The following is a 14,945-nucleotide window of genomic DNA, read 5'->3' as shown; positions in this document are numbered from 1 at the left end:
TGCCTTAGTACATTTCCAAGCGTTCCTTATTTGTCTGGTAGTAGCGCGGCATCACCACAAAAACAAAAACAAAGCATGGGTTCCCCGTAGCGCGTAGACTGAAGTGCAGACTAATTAGTTTTCAGGCTGATCGCCACTCTCTTGCCTCTGATCCGAAATAATGAGGTCACTAATAAGGTTACAACTCCCTGACAGCCAAGGAGTGTGAGAGAATGAGAGAGAGAGAGAGAGAGAGAGAGAGAGAGAGAGAGAGAGAGAGAGAGAGAGAGAGAGAGAGAGAGAGATAGAGCAGGGTCAGGGTAATGTGGGCATCAGGTCGGACGGCCGTCTGCCCAGAGCAGTTTAAGGACCCGTTGTGGCACGAATGCTGTGGCACCACCCTGAGCCGGGCACCATGGGAGCCAGCTGACCGATGGCATGCCAATTAAATGTGTGCGTGCGCGCGCGTGCGTGCGTGTGACTGTGTGTCTGTGTTTGGAGACAGGTTCGCTGCAGAGATGGATAGGTCTAACACGTGTGGAACTCGTTATGAGAGCGAGGAAGGGATGGGATATGAAGAGGATATGGAGAGGCTGATAGGAGACGGGAAGGAAGGGCAGAAGTAATGTCTATGCTCCCCTGCAGCTCAAAGACACAACTCTAGAAAAGACATGTTAGACAACAGCTTATTGCGATTGTAGGTCGCAGATTACTATGACGCCTCGTGACACTCTCCATGCATATATGGCCGTCTCCATATATGAAGATCACGACACTGACCTCATCAAACCCTGGTTAGCCAAACATGGAGAAGACTGGATCATCACCTAGATCTGCATATATGGAGGCGGCCAGCAACTCTACATCTGACCTCAAACCCTTAGATCTCCATATATGGAGCTGACCTGTTCTGACATGCCATATGTTGATCCTTCCCCACCCATCATTCCTGTTTGATGTCTCCCTTTTGACTGATATCTGTCCATTCAAACTCTAGACGGGCCCGCCCCAAAGTTATTAGCGCAGCCGCGCCCGGCATCCGGCGAAAACTAGAGTTCTCAACAGGCCCGGAAATTAAGGCCCGGCACTACCTGGGCCCCAACTGGGCTGGCCCTATAGGCCCCGCTGTTGTTTCAGCACTACCTGGGCCCCAACTGGGCTGGCCCTATAGGCCCCGCTGTTGTTTCAGCACGACCTCGCCCCAAAGGGCTCAGGGCGTCTTACATATACATTATATGCACAGTGGTGGGAAAAGTACTCACTAAGAGGCCTTCCACACGAGAACGCCTCGGCTCGGCTGTTACCCGTTCAAGTTTGAAAACGGCATTAAAGTTTCGAGCGTCCACATTGCGGTTATGTTAATTATGCATGTAGTCCGGACGAGAGCGGTGGGGCGCTCCGGACACCCAGAGAAAGCTGCCTGTAGTGTAGGCTATATTATGCACGGCCTGTAAAATGCATATGTGGCATTGTGGCATAATCATTCAGTAGGCTATACTGGGCATAATCAACTGTAGCTGATGTTTTTCTTTCTTTTCATTACAAATCATTACAATTTTAATGATTTTACATAGGCCTACTAATATTCTCATAACTACCCTCTTCTGCCAGAAGTAGGCTACAACGTATACATAAGCATGAGATTCATAGTTTGCAGATCTTAAAGCTCACAGGGCGGCATGATGCATTGTCAACTTATGAGTTTGACTTTGGAGATTGAATATATATTTGCCCGTGTGCAACACCGCTGAATGTCAGATAATTGCTTGTTAATAGATTGATTCCACCTGCTGCCTGCACAGCGCTAAACATTTAGCCTAATTTGCAGCACGCATATTCAACTAATAATAAATAAAATCAGGAGTCTCTTTATAACGTATATGTTTAGGTATTCCTCTATAAACAGCCTGTTTTCACTGTTTCTAATTCCTCTTTTTCATACTTTTGTATATCCTATGTGCAATTTCTCTTACTGGTGGAGAGAGCTAGTTGGGTAACATACAGTAACCAACTAATAGTAAGCAGGAACTGGGGATGGCAATGAAGGACCGGGAAGTCTTTGCGCGGCATTGTGAAATCCATGATCTCGACCGCAGTCGAAAAATGATGAAGCATACATCATCAGAGGGTCTGAACACCCGTTTCGGATGTCATCAATGCATTGAAAGGGACTGCATTCTGTGCGGTTGATCACGGCTACTGTTTTGACATTGCGTGGCGGCGGGTTAAGACTGAGGTTAGGGTTAGATTTCTGGTTCTTTTCTCCAATGTCTGAGCTCTGAGGTACGAGCCGGTTAGGTTTCTGGTTAGTTAGTTAGGGTTAGATTTTGTTTGTAATCGTGATCAACGCACAGAATGCAGCCTACTGAATGTCTCCAAAACGTCACAATATAACATTTTGCGCTGGAGACGGTTGCGGTAGGTCAGTAGACGCGTCTACTGCAGAATGCATTGCTCTGATTAAACGTGATTTTGTCCCTTTCAATGCATTGATCACGTGCATCGAATGCTCTACTGAAACACAAGTCAGCGTAAATGGGTTTTGATCGAGAAGAACTCGGGTAAGTCTCTGATTGGCTGGGCTGTAACGGAGGTCGTTCGTGGTTGGTAAATATGTCTGTCAGACCTTCTTTTTTTAAACAACCTTTCAATAGCTTTGTCCCAGACGCGATGTCCTCAACAACTTTTCAATAGGTTTGCCCCAGACTCTATGTATCTATCTAATGGCCTGGCTACTGCGAAACTAATGGCAACCATCTGGCATAGGCATGGTACATGCTACATCATGCTTAGGGTGACTGTGTGCAATGACTTGGGGGTCAAAAGGAAACAGATGGAGTTTTCTGGACACACCAGCAGGCTGTTCCTATTCCTATTGCCATGGATACCATTTAGGATGTGTCCATCCATAGAGCACCTCTATTTGTTGCAGTACACGTTCAGGTAGCTGCTCAAGAGCACTTCTGCAGGTACAGCGTAATATGAACATGCTGGCTGCTATAGAGCGTCGCAGTCCCGCCCCCTACCATGGACCAGGAAATGAATCCCAATGCATTTTTCCCATAGACATTTAAAAAAGTATTTATTTAAAGACGGTTACGCCGCGGACAAAGCCAACTCGAGTCGTGACAACTCATGACAACACGAACAATATTTTGGACCAAACAAATAATTACAAAGAAGAAAAACAACAAAAAAAGTGTTGTAACCTGCCGTTTTTTTCTTCTTTCTAATTATTTGTTCGGCCCAAAAAATTGTGTTTGTTGTCATGAGTTGTCACGACTCGAGTTGGCTTTGTCCGCGGCGTAAACGTCTTTAAATAAATACTTTCTGAAATGTCTATGAGGAAAATGAACGGAGAATCATTTCCTGGTCCATGGTAGGGGGCGGGACTGCGACGCTCTATAGAGCAGGGGTTCCTAAAGTTTTTTGGCCCAGGTACCTCTGTGGGGGCGGGGGGTTCCAGGTACCCCCTCATCCTCGCAACACCGATAAGCCAACCTTACATTTAAATGCCATTAAGAGTTTAGTGCATGCATTTTCCTTAATGATTATATGGTTTCAGTATTTATTTATGAAGTATTTTCTCCAATTTTAAGGTTATTGTAGCAGTCAATTTGTAGTGGGGGTGGGGAGTGGGGCGGGGGTCACGAGACATGGCCAAAGCATTTCCGGGGGTCCCCCGGCAAAAATGTTGAGAGCCCCTGCTCTATAGCAGTGGTTTTCAATCAGTGGTCCGGGGACCACCACTGGTCCTTGAGGGGGTTCCAGGTGGTCCCCAGACTCTGTTAGATGTTTAACTCTTGAGAGTGTAAAATGGTTTACACTCTCAAGAGTTAAATTATTGTCAAACATCGGCATTACTTTACAAGTCTACACGATTAGAGAATGTATAAGAATTGTTATTTTGATCAAGGTTTGCCTGTTGTCTCTCCTACGGTACCAACATCAATACCCAAAGACCAAAGACCCCCTCAGGGATCCCTGGGGGTCCCCAGAGCCCACTTTGAGAACCATTGTTGTACACCTCCGATGTCTGATCAGCACAACGGAGAGCGATGTATAGTTTTCGAGTAAAGAGCCATAGAAGATCCTAATTATAACAGTAGTCTACGCATGCAGGCCTGCGGGGGGGGGGACAAGGCGTTGCCTAGCAACCGGCTCAGGGCAAAAAGTTGTTTTTTAGCTGTGCGATCCATATAGTGATATAAAACGTATATATACCGGTACGTCAATCGCAGACTACAGATGGCTATTAAAAATGTATATACGTTTTCAGCAGACAATGTGTTAAGTAGCCTACAAAATTAGATATACTGTATATAGTGTATATAGGGCTGCCAAACGATAACATTTTCTTATCAGATTAATCACAGTGTAAAAATGTATTAATCATGATTAATCACCATTCGAACTATGTCAAAATATGCCACGTTTTTCCTGTATATTGTTGTGGGAATGGAAAGATAAATGACAGAAGGCGGATATATACATTTAGCATATACGTATGTAAAACGAAACGGTGTGGCAGGATGGTGTCACTCTGGGCAGTATTATGCGTGTCTTAAGTACCAGGTCTTATTACTTAACTTAACCCATTTTGGGCGGGAACCCCTTTTGGTGTTTTAAACATTGTTATAATTTAGCTGTTGAAAAATAGCAGATCTACAAGCTCATAGCGCGCCACCGAGTGGCGCGCTACGACCTTGTAGGTCTTCTATTTTTGAAAAATCGTGAAAATGTGGCACAAATCTTTGAATATATTCTTTCAGAGCGTTTTTTTTTATTTTGACGTCAGGCCTAAACAGGCCAGGTCTTAAGTTAAGTAATAAGACCTGGTACTTAAGACACGCATAATACTGCCCACAGTCTCTTACCCTGGTGTGTTATTTATGGCAATAACCAACTTGTGTTTTCCCCCATCCAGAGCAGAGTGGATGGGATGTATGGGGCGGGTCATCCAAGCATGGATTAATTGTGTTAAAACTTTTAATCTAATTAATTTCACAATTGAATTAACTCGGTTAACTCTAATTTTGACAGCCCTAATAACAAGTATAGAATCGGGTCCTGTTTATCTGCACGCCATTGTTTATTTTAGATCCCCATTAGTCACTGCCTCAGCAGATACTTAAATTGAGGCACATTGTTGTTGTCTTTTTGTGCACCTGCCAAGACTTGTAGAATTCTTCTTTTTTCCCCCCAATGTGCTTTAGAACTTTTCTTTATCTTTAGAAGACAAATTGAAAAGAGTAAACAGTCTGGTATTGCACTGGTATTGTTTCCGTCTCATGTAGGACTCTCATAATTAATGTGTAACATCTCAACCTTCTCATACCTATAACCTTGCTGGGATTATTGTACTGCAGTAATATCTAACATACTGTACTGGTTCCTCTCTTTTATCATCCCCTGCCAGACATAAAGGATAAGGATTAAAAAAAAAAGAAAAAAAAGAGAGATTGGGATCAGGAACCAAATACAAGTAAACGCACCAAAGTGTTTTTTATCTTGCAGAGTAAAAACGAATATGATTAAATGTTGCATTATGCAGCTGTAGCCCCTGAAATGAAAGCAACACACACACACGCACGCACATGCACACGCACGCACACACACACACACACACACACACACACACACACACACACACACACACACACACACACACACACACACACACACACACACACACACACACACACACACACACACAATCACTCGCTCACACATGCACATCGGACACATGCACATCGGACACTGCACTCAAGCACCATACTGCTTCAAAATTGTGTAAGGGTTGAGTTACCCTGTAGTGCATGACTGTGTGGGGGTGGGATGGCTGGGGTGGGGGCGTGCTAGGACAATGTGACAGCAGAGAGACCTCTCAGGCCTTCGCAGACACATACATGCATAAGGAATGGGCTCACAGCGGCTGATCGCTGCATGCAAAGACCACTGCACACACTCCAAAGACCTCACTGTGCCTTTGATTGAACATGGCATCCGGGAACACTATACACATGTCAAATGTCTTTCTGTCTCCTCCGGGCCAATCAGGGAACACTATACACATGTCAAATGTCTTCCTGTCTCCTCCGGGCCAATCAGGGTCGCCTATATATATATGCTGTGGCTCCCCGTGAATGTTCCACTGCACTTTAATCCATTGAGACCTGGAACGCATCCATGTCACGTTAGCGTTTAACCACATTAACCATTAACCCATTTTGGGGCGGGAACCCCTTTTGGTGTTTTAAACATTATGTTATAATTTAGCTATTGAAAAATAGCAGATCTACAAGCTCATAGCGCGCCACCGAGTGGCGCGCTATGAACTTGTAGGTCTGCTATTTTTGAAAAATCATTAAAATGTGCCTCAAATCTTTCCGAAAATTGTCATGATTTAGAAAACTTTTTTTTTTAAATTTCGACGTCAGGCCTTAATGGGTTAACCACTTATTATGCCCCTATTTAATGTATAGTGTGACAGCGTTTTTAATATTCTCCTATGCCCAAAATAGGGAGACCATGGTTGAAAGCGGTTAAAGAATTGAGGTGCTCCGATCGATCATCGCTCATCGGCAATTTACCCGATCTGGAGAACCCAATCTTTTATACCATTTAAGTGCAGGTATAAAGGTCAATCAGATATCTATCTATAAATGCACCACGTCTCTGTATGTCTGTCTGTCTGTGTGTACGTCAGTAATGCACGTAACTCGAGAACCGTTAGCCCCACCGACTCGCCAGGTGTCGAGTCGTCGGTCGGACCCACGGTTGTCCAGAAACGCCACAAAAGGCCTCTGCCCGGCCTCTGGACAGGGCCCCTACCCAGTGTCAATATATGGAGCTGGCCTGTTTTGACATCACAACACTCCATATTTGGGCATGCCTTACATCACAACACTCCATATTTGGGCATGCCTTACATCACAACACTCCATATTTGGGCATGCCTTACATCACAACACTCCAGCCTGACACAGAACCACATATATAGTAATGAAGGGACACAAAGAGACAAAAAAACAAAAAAAACAAAAACAATAATAACATAATAATTATTATATAACACGTTCCTAAAACACTCACATGGACACGCTCACTCATACACTTATACACATTTATTGTTGTGTTTCATTTTCAACTAAGGGACTGCAATGGAAATAAGCCGTTGGCTTTCTTGCATTTATCCTTTTGATAGTGATGTATAACTATGTGCATTTTTCTGTACATGTAAACATTGTCAATAAACAAATCAATCAATCAAAAAACTGATAATCTCCATATATGGGCATAAAAGGGTACTCTAACACGGGTACAACGGGTATTGCATATAGCCGGGTGGGGCATGGATCTCCAACTTCCATCGTTACGGACTCAGTGCTCTACAGCCACCGGTCTAGTCTATCTATAAATGCATCAAGTCCCTGTACCGTACGTATGTGTGTGCGTCTGTAATCTACGTAACTCGGGAACCGTTCACCCCACGGACTTCAAATTCGACAAACACGCTCCATACCCCCACAGGGAGAGTGCAGTGCCCGGTGTCGATAGCTGGTTGTCCAGCATCAGCCCAATAGCCTCTGCCCTATATATCACCCCTATATCTTTATATATTATGGAGCTGGCCTATTCTGACATCTGCATAGACTCCATATTTGGGCATGCCTGACAAAGAACTCCATGGGCATAAAAGGGACACAGACATAATAACTGGGTGGAGAATGCAGGGGCGGGCGATCGGTGAACCAATATTGTCCAGCGGTTGCTCCATGCGCGGCCGCCCCTCTAGACCAGAAGGCACGCTAGCTGGGTCAGGCTATACAAAAAACCTGATCGGAGCAAAAAAAACACTTGCTTCCATGGCTATAGACTAGGTGACTGGTTACACACACTACGTATGATGAAGTCACATAGTTGATGTTTTTACTACTAGCACATTGTAATATAACCACTGACCAGTGGCTGCAGCAGTTACAGCGAGAGTGGTATAGGATTCATATTCAATTAGTAGGCCTATTGTTAGTAGTGGAGGGTGTTAGTATGGTAACAGAGGTGTTGATGACAATCAATCAGTGTTGGGCAGTAACAAGTTACTTTTAATCTATTACTGTATTGTGTTATTATTTTACCCAGTAACAAATAGTGTAAGGTATTAATTACTTGACCAAAAACAGTATTATAATATTATTACATAATATGTAATAATATTATACTACCAAAAACAGTATTATAATATTATTACATAATATGTAATAATATTATACTGTTTTTGGTCAAGTGCCCATATTACTATGCAAAATAAATAAATAAATCATTGCTCTCTTACTTTTGTTGGCTGCCTTTTGAAAACATTTTGTTTAAAAGGTCAAGAGAGATTGCTGCTTTATTTTATAGCCTTTTTGGCTGATTGGTGGCTCTTATTATTATTATTCCAAAAAATTGGATTCAGTTCTAAAAGAAGCTGGCTAAGCAGATTGTGTTGTTGTACTCATTTTTTGTTTTTTTTGGCGGGGGAGGGGGCAAAAGTAATGTAATATAATAATAATGCATGCATAGTCCACCATGGGCACCGCTGAGCCTGGAGGTGCCACAGGCCTATAGCAGGAAGACCAGACAGTGGCCTTGTGGTTACAGTGTCTGCCCTGAAACTGGGAGGTCGGGGGTTCGATCCCCGGCCGGGTCATACCAAAGGCTGTAAAAATGGGACCCAATGCCTCCCTGCATCAGCATCAATGGGTCGGATTGGGGGTCAAATCAACAAATGATCCCCGAGCGCTGCTGCGGCTCGCGCTGCGGCTCACCGCTCCAAGAGATGGGTCAAAGAGAACAAATCCCACTGAGGTAACGTGTGTGACTAATCATACGACTTTGACTTTGACCATCCATCTGTATGAAATGATGTAAAATATATTATATTACTCTTAATTTACAAGTAATAAGTAATATTACTATTTCAAGGAGTAATATGTAATACGTAACATACTCTCCTCGTGAGTAATATTGCCCAACACTGCTGCTGATGAATACAAGTACAGTAAACTATGTCAATATTTCAACGTGTAACAGCAGGGGAATACATGGCTAGGCTAAAGATATCCTCAGTTTGCATGTTGAAAGGGTCTAGATTAGAAGGGTTAGGAATTGTAACAGCTGAAATCAATACTATATCAGTATTCTGATATTAACATGCGGGCCGCATTAAGTGAAGGTGGGGGCTGCATGTGGCCCCCGGGCCGCCAGTTGCCCGCCCCTGGTGTAACAGCATGGGGAATACATGGCTAGGCTAAAGATATCCTCAGTTTGCATGTTGAAAGGGTCTAGATTAGAAGGCCCTACACACGACCAAATCCTGCGGGGTCGGGTCAATCCTGGCAGAGTTGGCTTAACCCTGCAGTGGATTCCAGTTCCACTGTGCAAATCATTAGTGTTATAGTTTCACTGCAAAGCGAGTAAAATCAAATTACCCTGCTGTCACTCAGAAGAGAGCACAAACGGAACGGAACCAAATGGACCCTTACTTAGGCTATAGCGGTGCATCTGGGTCCATTTATACACACTCTTCAGAGTTAAATTGATTTCAGTGCGTATAGCCTTCTCCTCCGAAGCCCTCTGTTCGGAAGCATATGGAGATTGGCTTTCCTAAAACATAAACCCTAAAACTTAATAGCAAATTGCCTTCATGAGCCAGCAGCACACCTCACACACACACACACACACACACACACACACACACACACACACACACACACACACACACACACACACACACACACACACACACACACACACACACACACACCGGCCTTCTTAAAGCTCTTTAGTCCATTAAGCTTAAGTGCATTGGGTCTGTAATTACAGGGAAGTGAAACAGGTCGTGAGCTGAGGAGGACAAAAGCCTGCATATATTCTCTGTCTTCTCATTACGATGTGGAGGTGTCCATCCATCATGCTAACATCCAGCAAAGCCTTGCAGTATACCTTAGTGTTTCATATAAAGTCTTTATAATGTACAATGTGTACAGTATAAGACTTCTAGATGGGATTGAGTGAGTGCCAAAAAAAAGGCTAGTTGTCTTTGACGTACTGGACTGCACTGTTGTAACGCTGCCAATGGTGTGTGTGTGTGTGTGTGTGTGTGTGGGTGTGTGTGTGGTGTGTGTGTGTGTGTGTGTGTGTGTGTGTGTGTGTGTGTGTGTGTGTGTGTGTGTGTGTGTGTAATCCTGACCTAGGGGCATGGGCAATGTAGTGATAAGAGCACAGCTGTGCGGGTATACTGCCCAGGCTGTGCTGGTTATTTTATAAGTATCATTGAATTCAAGCCAGCATAGTAACATTGGTTTATAGCTCATGTAATATGAATGGTTTTTAAATTAAATGAAATAAAATTACAACACAGCGGTTCTCAAGTGAACCAGTGGTCCGGGGACCGGCACCGGTCCTTGAGGGGGTTCCAGGTGGTCCCCAGCTAAATGATGAGAGAGTTGGTATAACAAAAATGGACCCTTATAGATCTTTAACTCTTGAGTGTGAAATGAAACCAATAAATGGACCATTTTACGCACTCTCAAGAGATTAAAAGTATTGTTAAACATCTGCATTACTGATTAAGTTACAAGAAAGTCTGTACAATTAGAGAATGTAGAAGAATTGTTATTTTGATCAACGTTTGCCATGTAACAGACTGCAGACCCCGTTTTTCCTAAGAAATTAACACATGATTTTAAACTGTGATGCTTTTTTTCTGCACTCACTCACTCACTCACCTTTTGGTCTTCACCTGCATGGCGTTCTTCTTGTCCCTCCTGTTCATCACCACGGGCACGCAGCTGCTGAGCTCGGTCCAGTCGGCGTGCAGCCCGCAGCTCCAGCCGGTGGAGAAGCGGGAGAAGAGCCACGACTCTCCGGCCCTGCTGCCTCCTCCGCCTCCTCCCGGTCCTCCGGCTCCGGGGACGGGTCCGGCTCCTCCGGTAGGGCCGGGCCGGTGGCAGGTGCACTTCCTCTGGCCTTGGGCGCAGTCGCACGGCCGCTCCAGGCGGATGTTCTTGACCAGGTGGCGGCCGAACGTGGTGCCGCCCGTCTTCTGGATGTGCAGGAACACGATCACGTCGTCGCCGCGCATGTCGAAGTCCACGCGCCGCTCCAGGTCGCGCTCCGTGAAGTTGAACTTATTGGACGTTATCGCGGCGGCCGAGGCGTCCTCCTCGTGGTCGTCCGGACCCTCCTCCTGCTGGGGGTCCGCGCTGTAGAAGTCGTACCGGGACGAAGAGGAGCGCTGGAAGAAGATGCCCTTGTTGTTGCCGTCACTTTTGAAGTAGCAGGCGTTCCTGTCCGCCGGACACACGTACTGGTAGCCGACCATGAGGAACAGGACGGCGGCGACGGGGACGATGACCAGTCGGTTGAACTTCTCCTCCATCGTGGAATAAATAAGGATGAGGGGATTGTCTGTCACTCCATCGGCACGATAATAAACGACGATAATAATAACAATAATAGCATGATGTCCGGATCGCAGATCTCGTCGCCTCCTCGTCTCATTGTGCAGTTTGATTAGTTTCTATTCAGATTTAAGAAGCGGTGCATCTAGAATGCTCCGAGTGCGTGCACTGTGCAGCGCACAGTGTGACAACTTCTTGCTATAAGGCTCTAAGCCCCTATCTGATCTCTGTCTATCTTCTCTCAGAGCAGACCTATAATTCTCACATAGATGGATACCTACCTGTCTGTCTGTATCGCATCGGGCGGACTTAATTGTTATAAACTTGACAGACGGCGTGTGAGAGAAGGCAGCACCCGCTGCTCCGCAGAGCAGAGTCAATTATTTCTCTATATATAAAGACCAGAAGGAGCAGGGAAAGGGAAACATACATCCGAACATGTAAAAATAGAAAATGTGTCCGTTAAGTTGCACTCCATGTTATTAACGGCATGTTATTCTGTCCCATCCTGTGATCAAACTGCAGGGGGAAACATCCCGACTGATTGCTGCTGATCAGCATCTGCGCCACTCAGCTGTGATCCGTCCCGACTGTGCCACTGTACGACGGTGACGTAGACTTCTCACACACACGCACGCGCGCACACACACACACGCACGCGCGCAACGGTGCAACTGCAGATGTTATGTGCTCATCTACTGGCTACACACCATAGAGTATTGCTACACACTAATGGTGGTTCTCAAAGTGAGGCCCGCGGGGACCTTCAGTTCAGGGGTCCTTGAGGGGGTTCCAAGGGTCCGCAGCTATATAGCCTCAACATATCAGTTTAATTAGTAGTAAAGTGTGAGCTGGTAGAATGGCTATTTATTTATTTTTTCAAAATTGTATTTTAAAATATATTATAGCCTATATATTTTTAAACATTTTAAAACAAATCTTATGGCCGATATAGGCGGCTGACGTGGCTGAAATGAAGACGAAAATAAATAAATAAATAAATTCCATAATTTAGAAAACAAATGTTTAAGAAGTAGTAAAAATAGCCGATCTACAAGCTCGCAACGTGGTGCAAAGTGACGCTTGTGTGCTTGTACATCTGCTGTTTTCACTAGTTTGGGTTCAGGGCTAAAAAGTCAAGTGTTAATTCAACTGAGTGTAAAAAAACTAAAACAGTGATGGTCTTTTTTTCATTTCTTTCTTTTCTTTCAACGTCCTTATACATTGTCACTTTAGTGTCACATTGAGAAGTTAACCACTGTTCTATCCTAGAACCACCTCTCGACTCTCAGCAATTAGAGTTTTTGAACAAGCTGGGTCTCAGCTGAAGACCGTTACAGACTGCAGTTTTGTCATTAGAGAGTTCAGCCAAAGGGAACTCTCTCTGTGTGTGTGTGTGTGTGTGTGTGTGTGTGTGTGTGTGTGTGTGTGTGTGTGTGTGTGTGTGTGTGTGTGTGTGTGTGTGTGTGTGTGTGTGTGTGTGTGTGTGTGTGTGTGTGTGTGTGTGTGTGTGTGTGTGTGTGTGCGTGTGTGCGTGCGTGTGTGCGTGCGTGCGTGCGTGCGCAGACGAGCCATTTCAGGACCATGGACAGATCCCAGACTTCAAGTCAATAGACCTTTTCACGCTTGACAACATAAACATTCTAAATGGCTCCAAGTTTATTTCCTGTTGCAGTGTTTGTGAATATCAGCAGCTGACAGGAAATAAAAATTGGACGCAAGCTGTTACCTAGCAACGCAATTTCGCTGACAAGGTCTATAATTGGCACCGTTTGTGCGTGCGTGCGTGCGTGCGTGCGCGTGCGTGCGTGCGAGAGAGAGTTCGGCATTGTCCGGCTTTCTGTTAATGACACACTATTATTATCATTATATATTTTTTAAGAAAGTGGTGATTTTACAGACATCTGACTCAACCATTTTGTCACAGCCAAAGAGCAAAGTAACAGACTTGAAAGTATGATGTAATGCAGTGGTTCTCGCATGTTTTATATCAAGGACCACCAAATTATTATGTATTTTACCCAAGGACCCCCATCTAAAAATAGTTTTGTGCCAGGGACCCCCCAAGATTGAAAAAAAAACCCAAGATATTTTGAACATAATAGCCGATCTACAAGCTCACAGAGCGTCGCATCGTGATGCGTTGAGAGCTGCTATTGTAGATCTGCTATTTTCAAATAGCTGATACATTATGGTTTAAGTGGGTAAAAAGTGATTTTGATCCTATGTTAACTAATTTTGCTGGGGCCTCCTCCAACACGACCCCTGGGGGTCCCCAAACCCCACTTTGAGAGTGTGTGTCCGTCCGTCCCCCCCACGACCCCTGGGGGTCCCCAAACCCCACTTTGAGAGTGCCCCCTCCACGACCCCTGGGGGTCCCCAAACCCCACTTTGAGAGTGTGTGTCCATCCCCCCCCCCACGACCCCTGGGGGTCCCCAAACCCCACTTTGAGAGTGTCCCCCAACGACCCCTGGGGGTCCCCAAACCCCACTTTGAGAGTGTCCCCCCACGACCCCTGGGGGTCCCCAAACCCCACTTTGAGAGTGTGTGTCCGTCCCCCCCCCCCACGACCCCTGGGGGTCCCCAAACCCCACTTTGAGAGTGTGTGTCCGTCCCCCCCCCCACGACCCCTGGGGGTCCCCAAACCCCACTTTGAGAGTGTCCCCCCACGACCCCTGGGGGTCCCCAAACCCCACTTTGAGAGTGTACCCCCCCCCCCCCCCCTTCCACGACCACTGGGGGTCCCCAAACCCCACTTTGAGAGTCACTGATGTGATGTAATGGTATTACATCACCCATTGTGATCATCATGATCATGTGACAAACAATCAACATACTGTATGGCTTATACGAGCAACACGTGGCCGCTTCATTATATCGTATGCATTTTATTTAAGCCTCTGCCAATCATAAGCTTTTGTTGTTTGCGTCAAATATCCCTCCATCAAAGGATTGTTACTGGGATGCACTTTATGTACAATCCTCTTTTTATGGAGGCTTTATTAGATGCTCTCTGCCCTCTGTTCCGACAATGGTCTGACGCATTTCTATAGCGCCTGTATCCAAAGCTCTTTACAATTACAATGTGCATTACATTCACTCATTCTCACACACAGTCACACACCAACAGAGGAAGCAGCAATGAATGCAAGCCACCACCCTCATTGTTGGCATGCAGGCCAGCTAGGGGTCCAGTGTCTTACTCAAGGACACTTCGACATGAGCCCATGAGGAGCCAGAGATCTATCTGCACTGCCACCATGTTCTTTCCACTTATTCTTCTACCTCATACATAGATAGATATAAAAGAAATGCAGTCATGATTTTATCGCTGGTTACATTTAATTGAACATTTTTAGTTGCTTCCTAGCTGTCCAGCTGAGCTGGCCACTCGGCTAACTAGTTCCACCTGTGGAGACAGAATGTTTGGTGATAATCTGGCAAGTGCAATACATATATTGCACTTGCAACACATGAGTGCAATGTGTTTGAGAGGTGCAATATGGGTAGCTGCCTTT

The 14,945-nt window shown here is 45.2% G+C and overlaps 1 protein-coding gene across 1 annotated transcript in view; it reads right to left on the bottom strand.

Moving 5' to 3' along the window:
- Positions 1 to 11,404, bottom strand: part of LOC306917209 (heparan-sulfate 6-O-sulfotransferase 3-B-like) — a gene marked incomplete at both ends in the record, with an annotated part of 38,952 nt that extends 27,548 nt beyond the window's left edge. Inside the window, one exon of the mRNA XM_079495341.1 lies at positions 10,752 to 11,404. Coding sequence (XP_079351467.1) covers positions 10,752 to 11,404 — 653 coding nt within the window. The remainder of the gene's footprint in view (positions 1 to 10,751) is intronic.
- Positions 11,405 to 14,945: the final 3,541 nt, after the last annotated feature.

Source organism: Electrona antarctica (genome assembly GCF_951216825.1).
Source record: "Electrona antarctica genome assembly, chromosome: 24".
Classification (NCBI taxonomy): domain Eukaryota; kingdom Metazoa; phylum Chordata; class Actinopteri; order Myctophiformes; family Myctophidae; genus Electrona; species Electrona antarctica.
The sequence above is the reverse complement of the archived record's forward strand: the minus strand, read 5'-3'. Positions and strand labels throughout refer to the sequence as shown.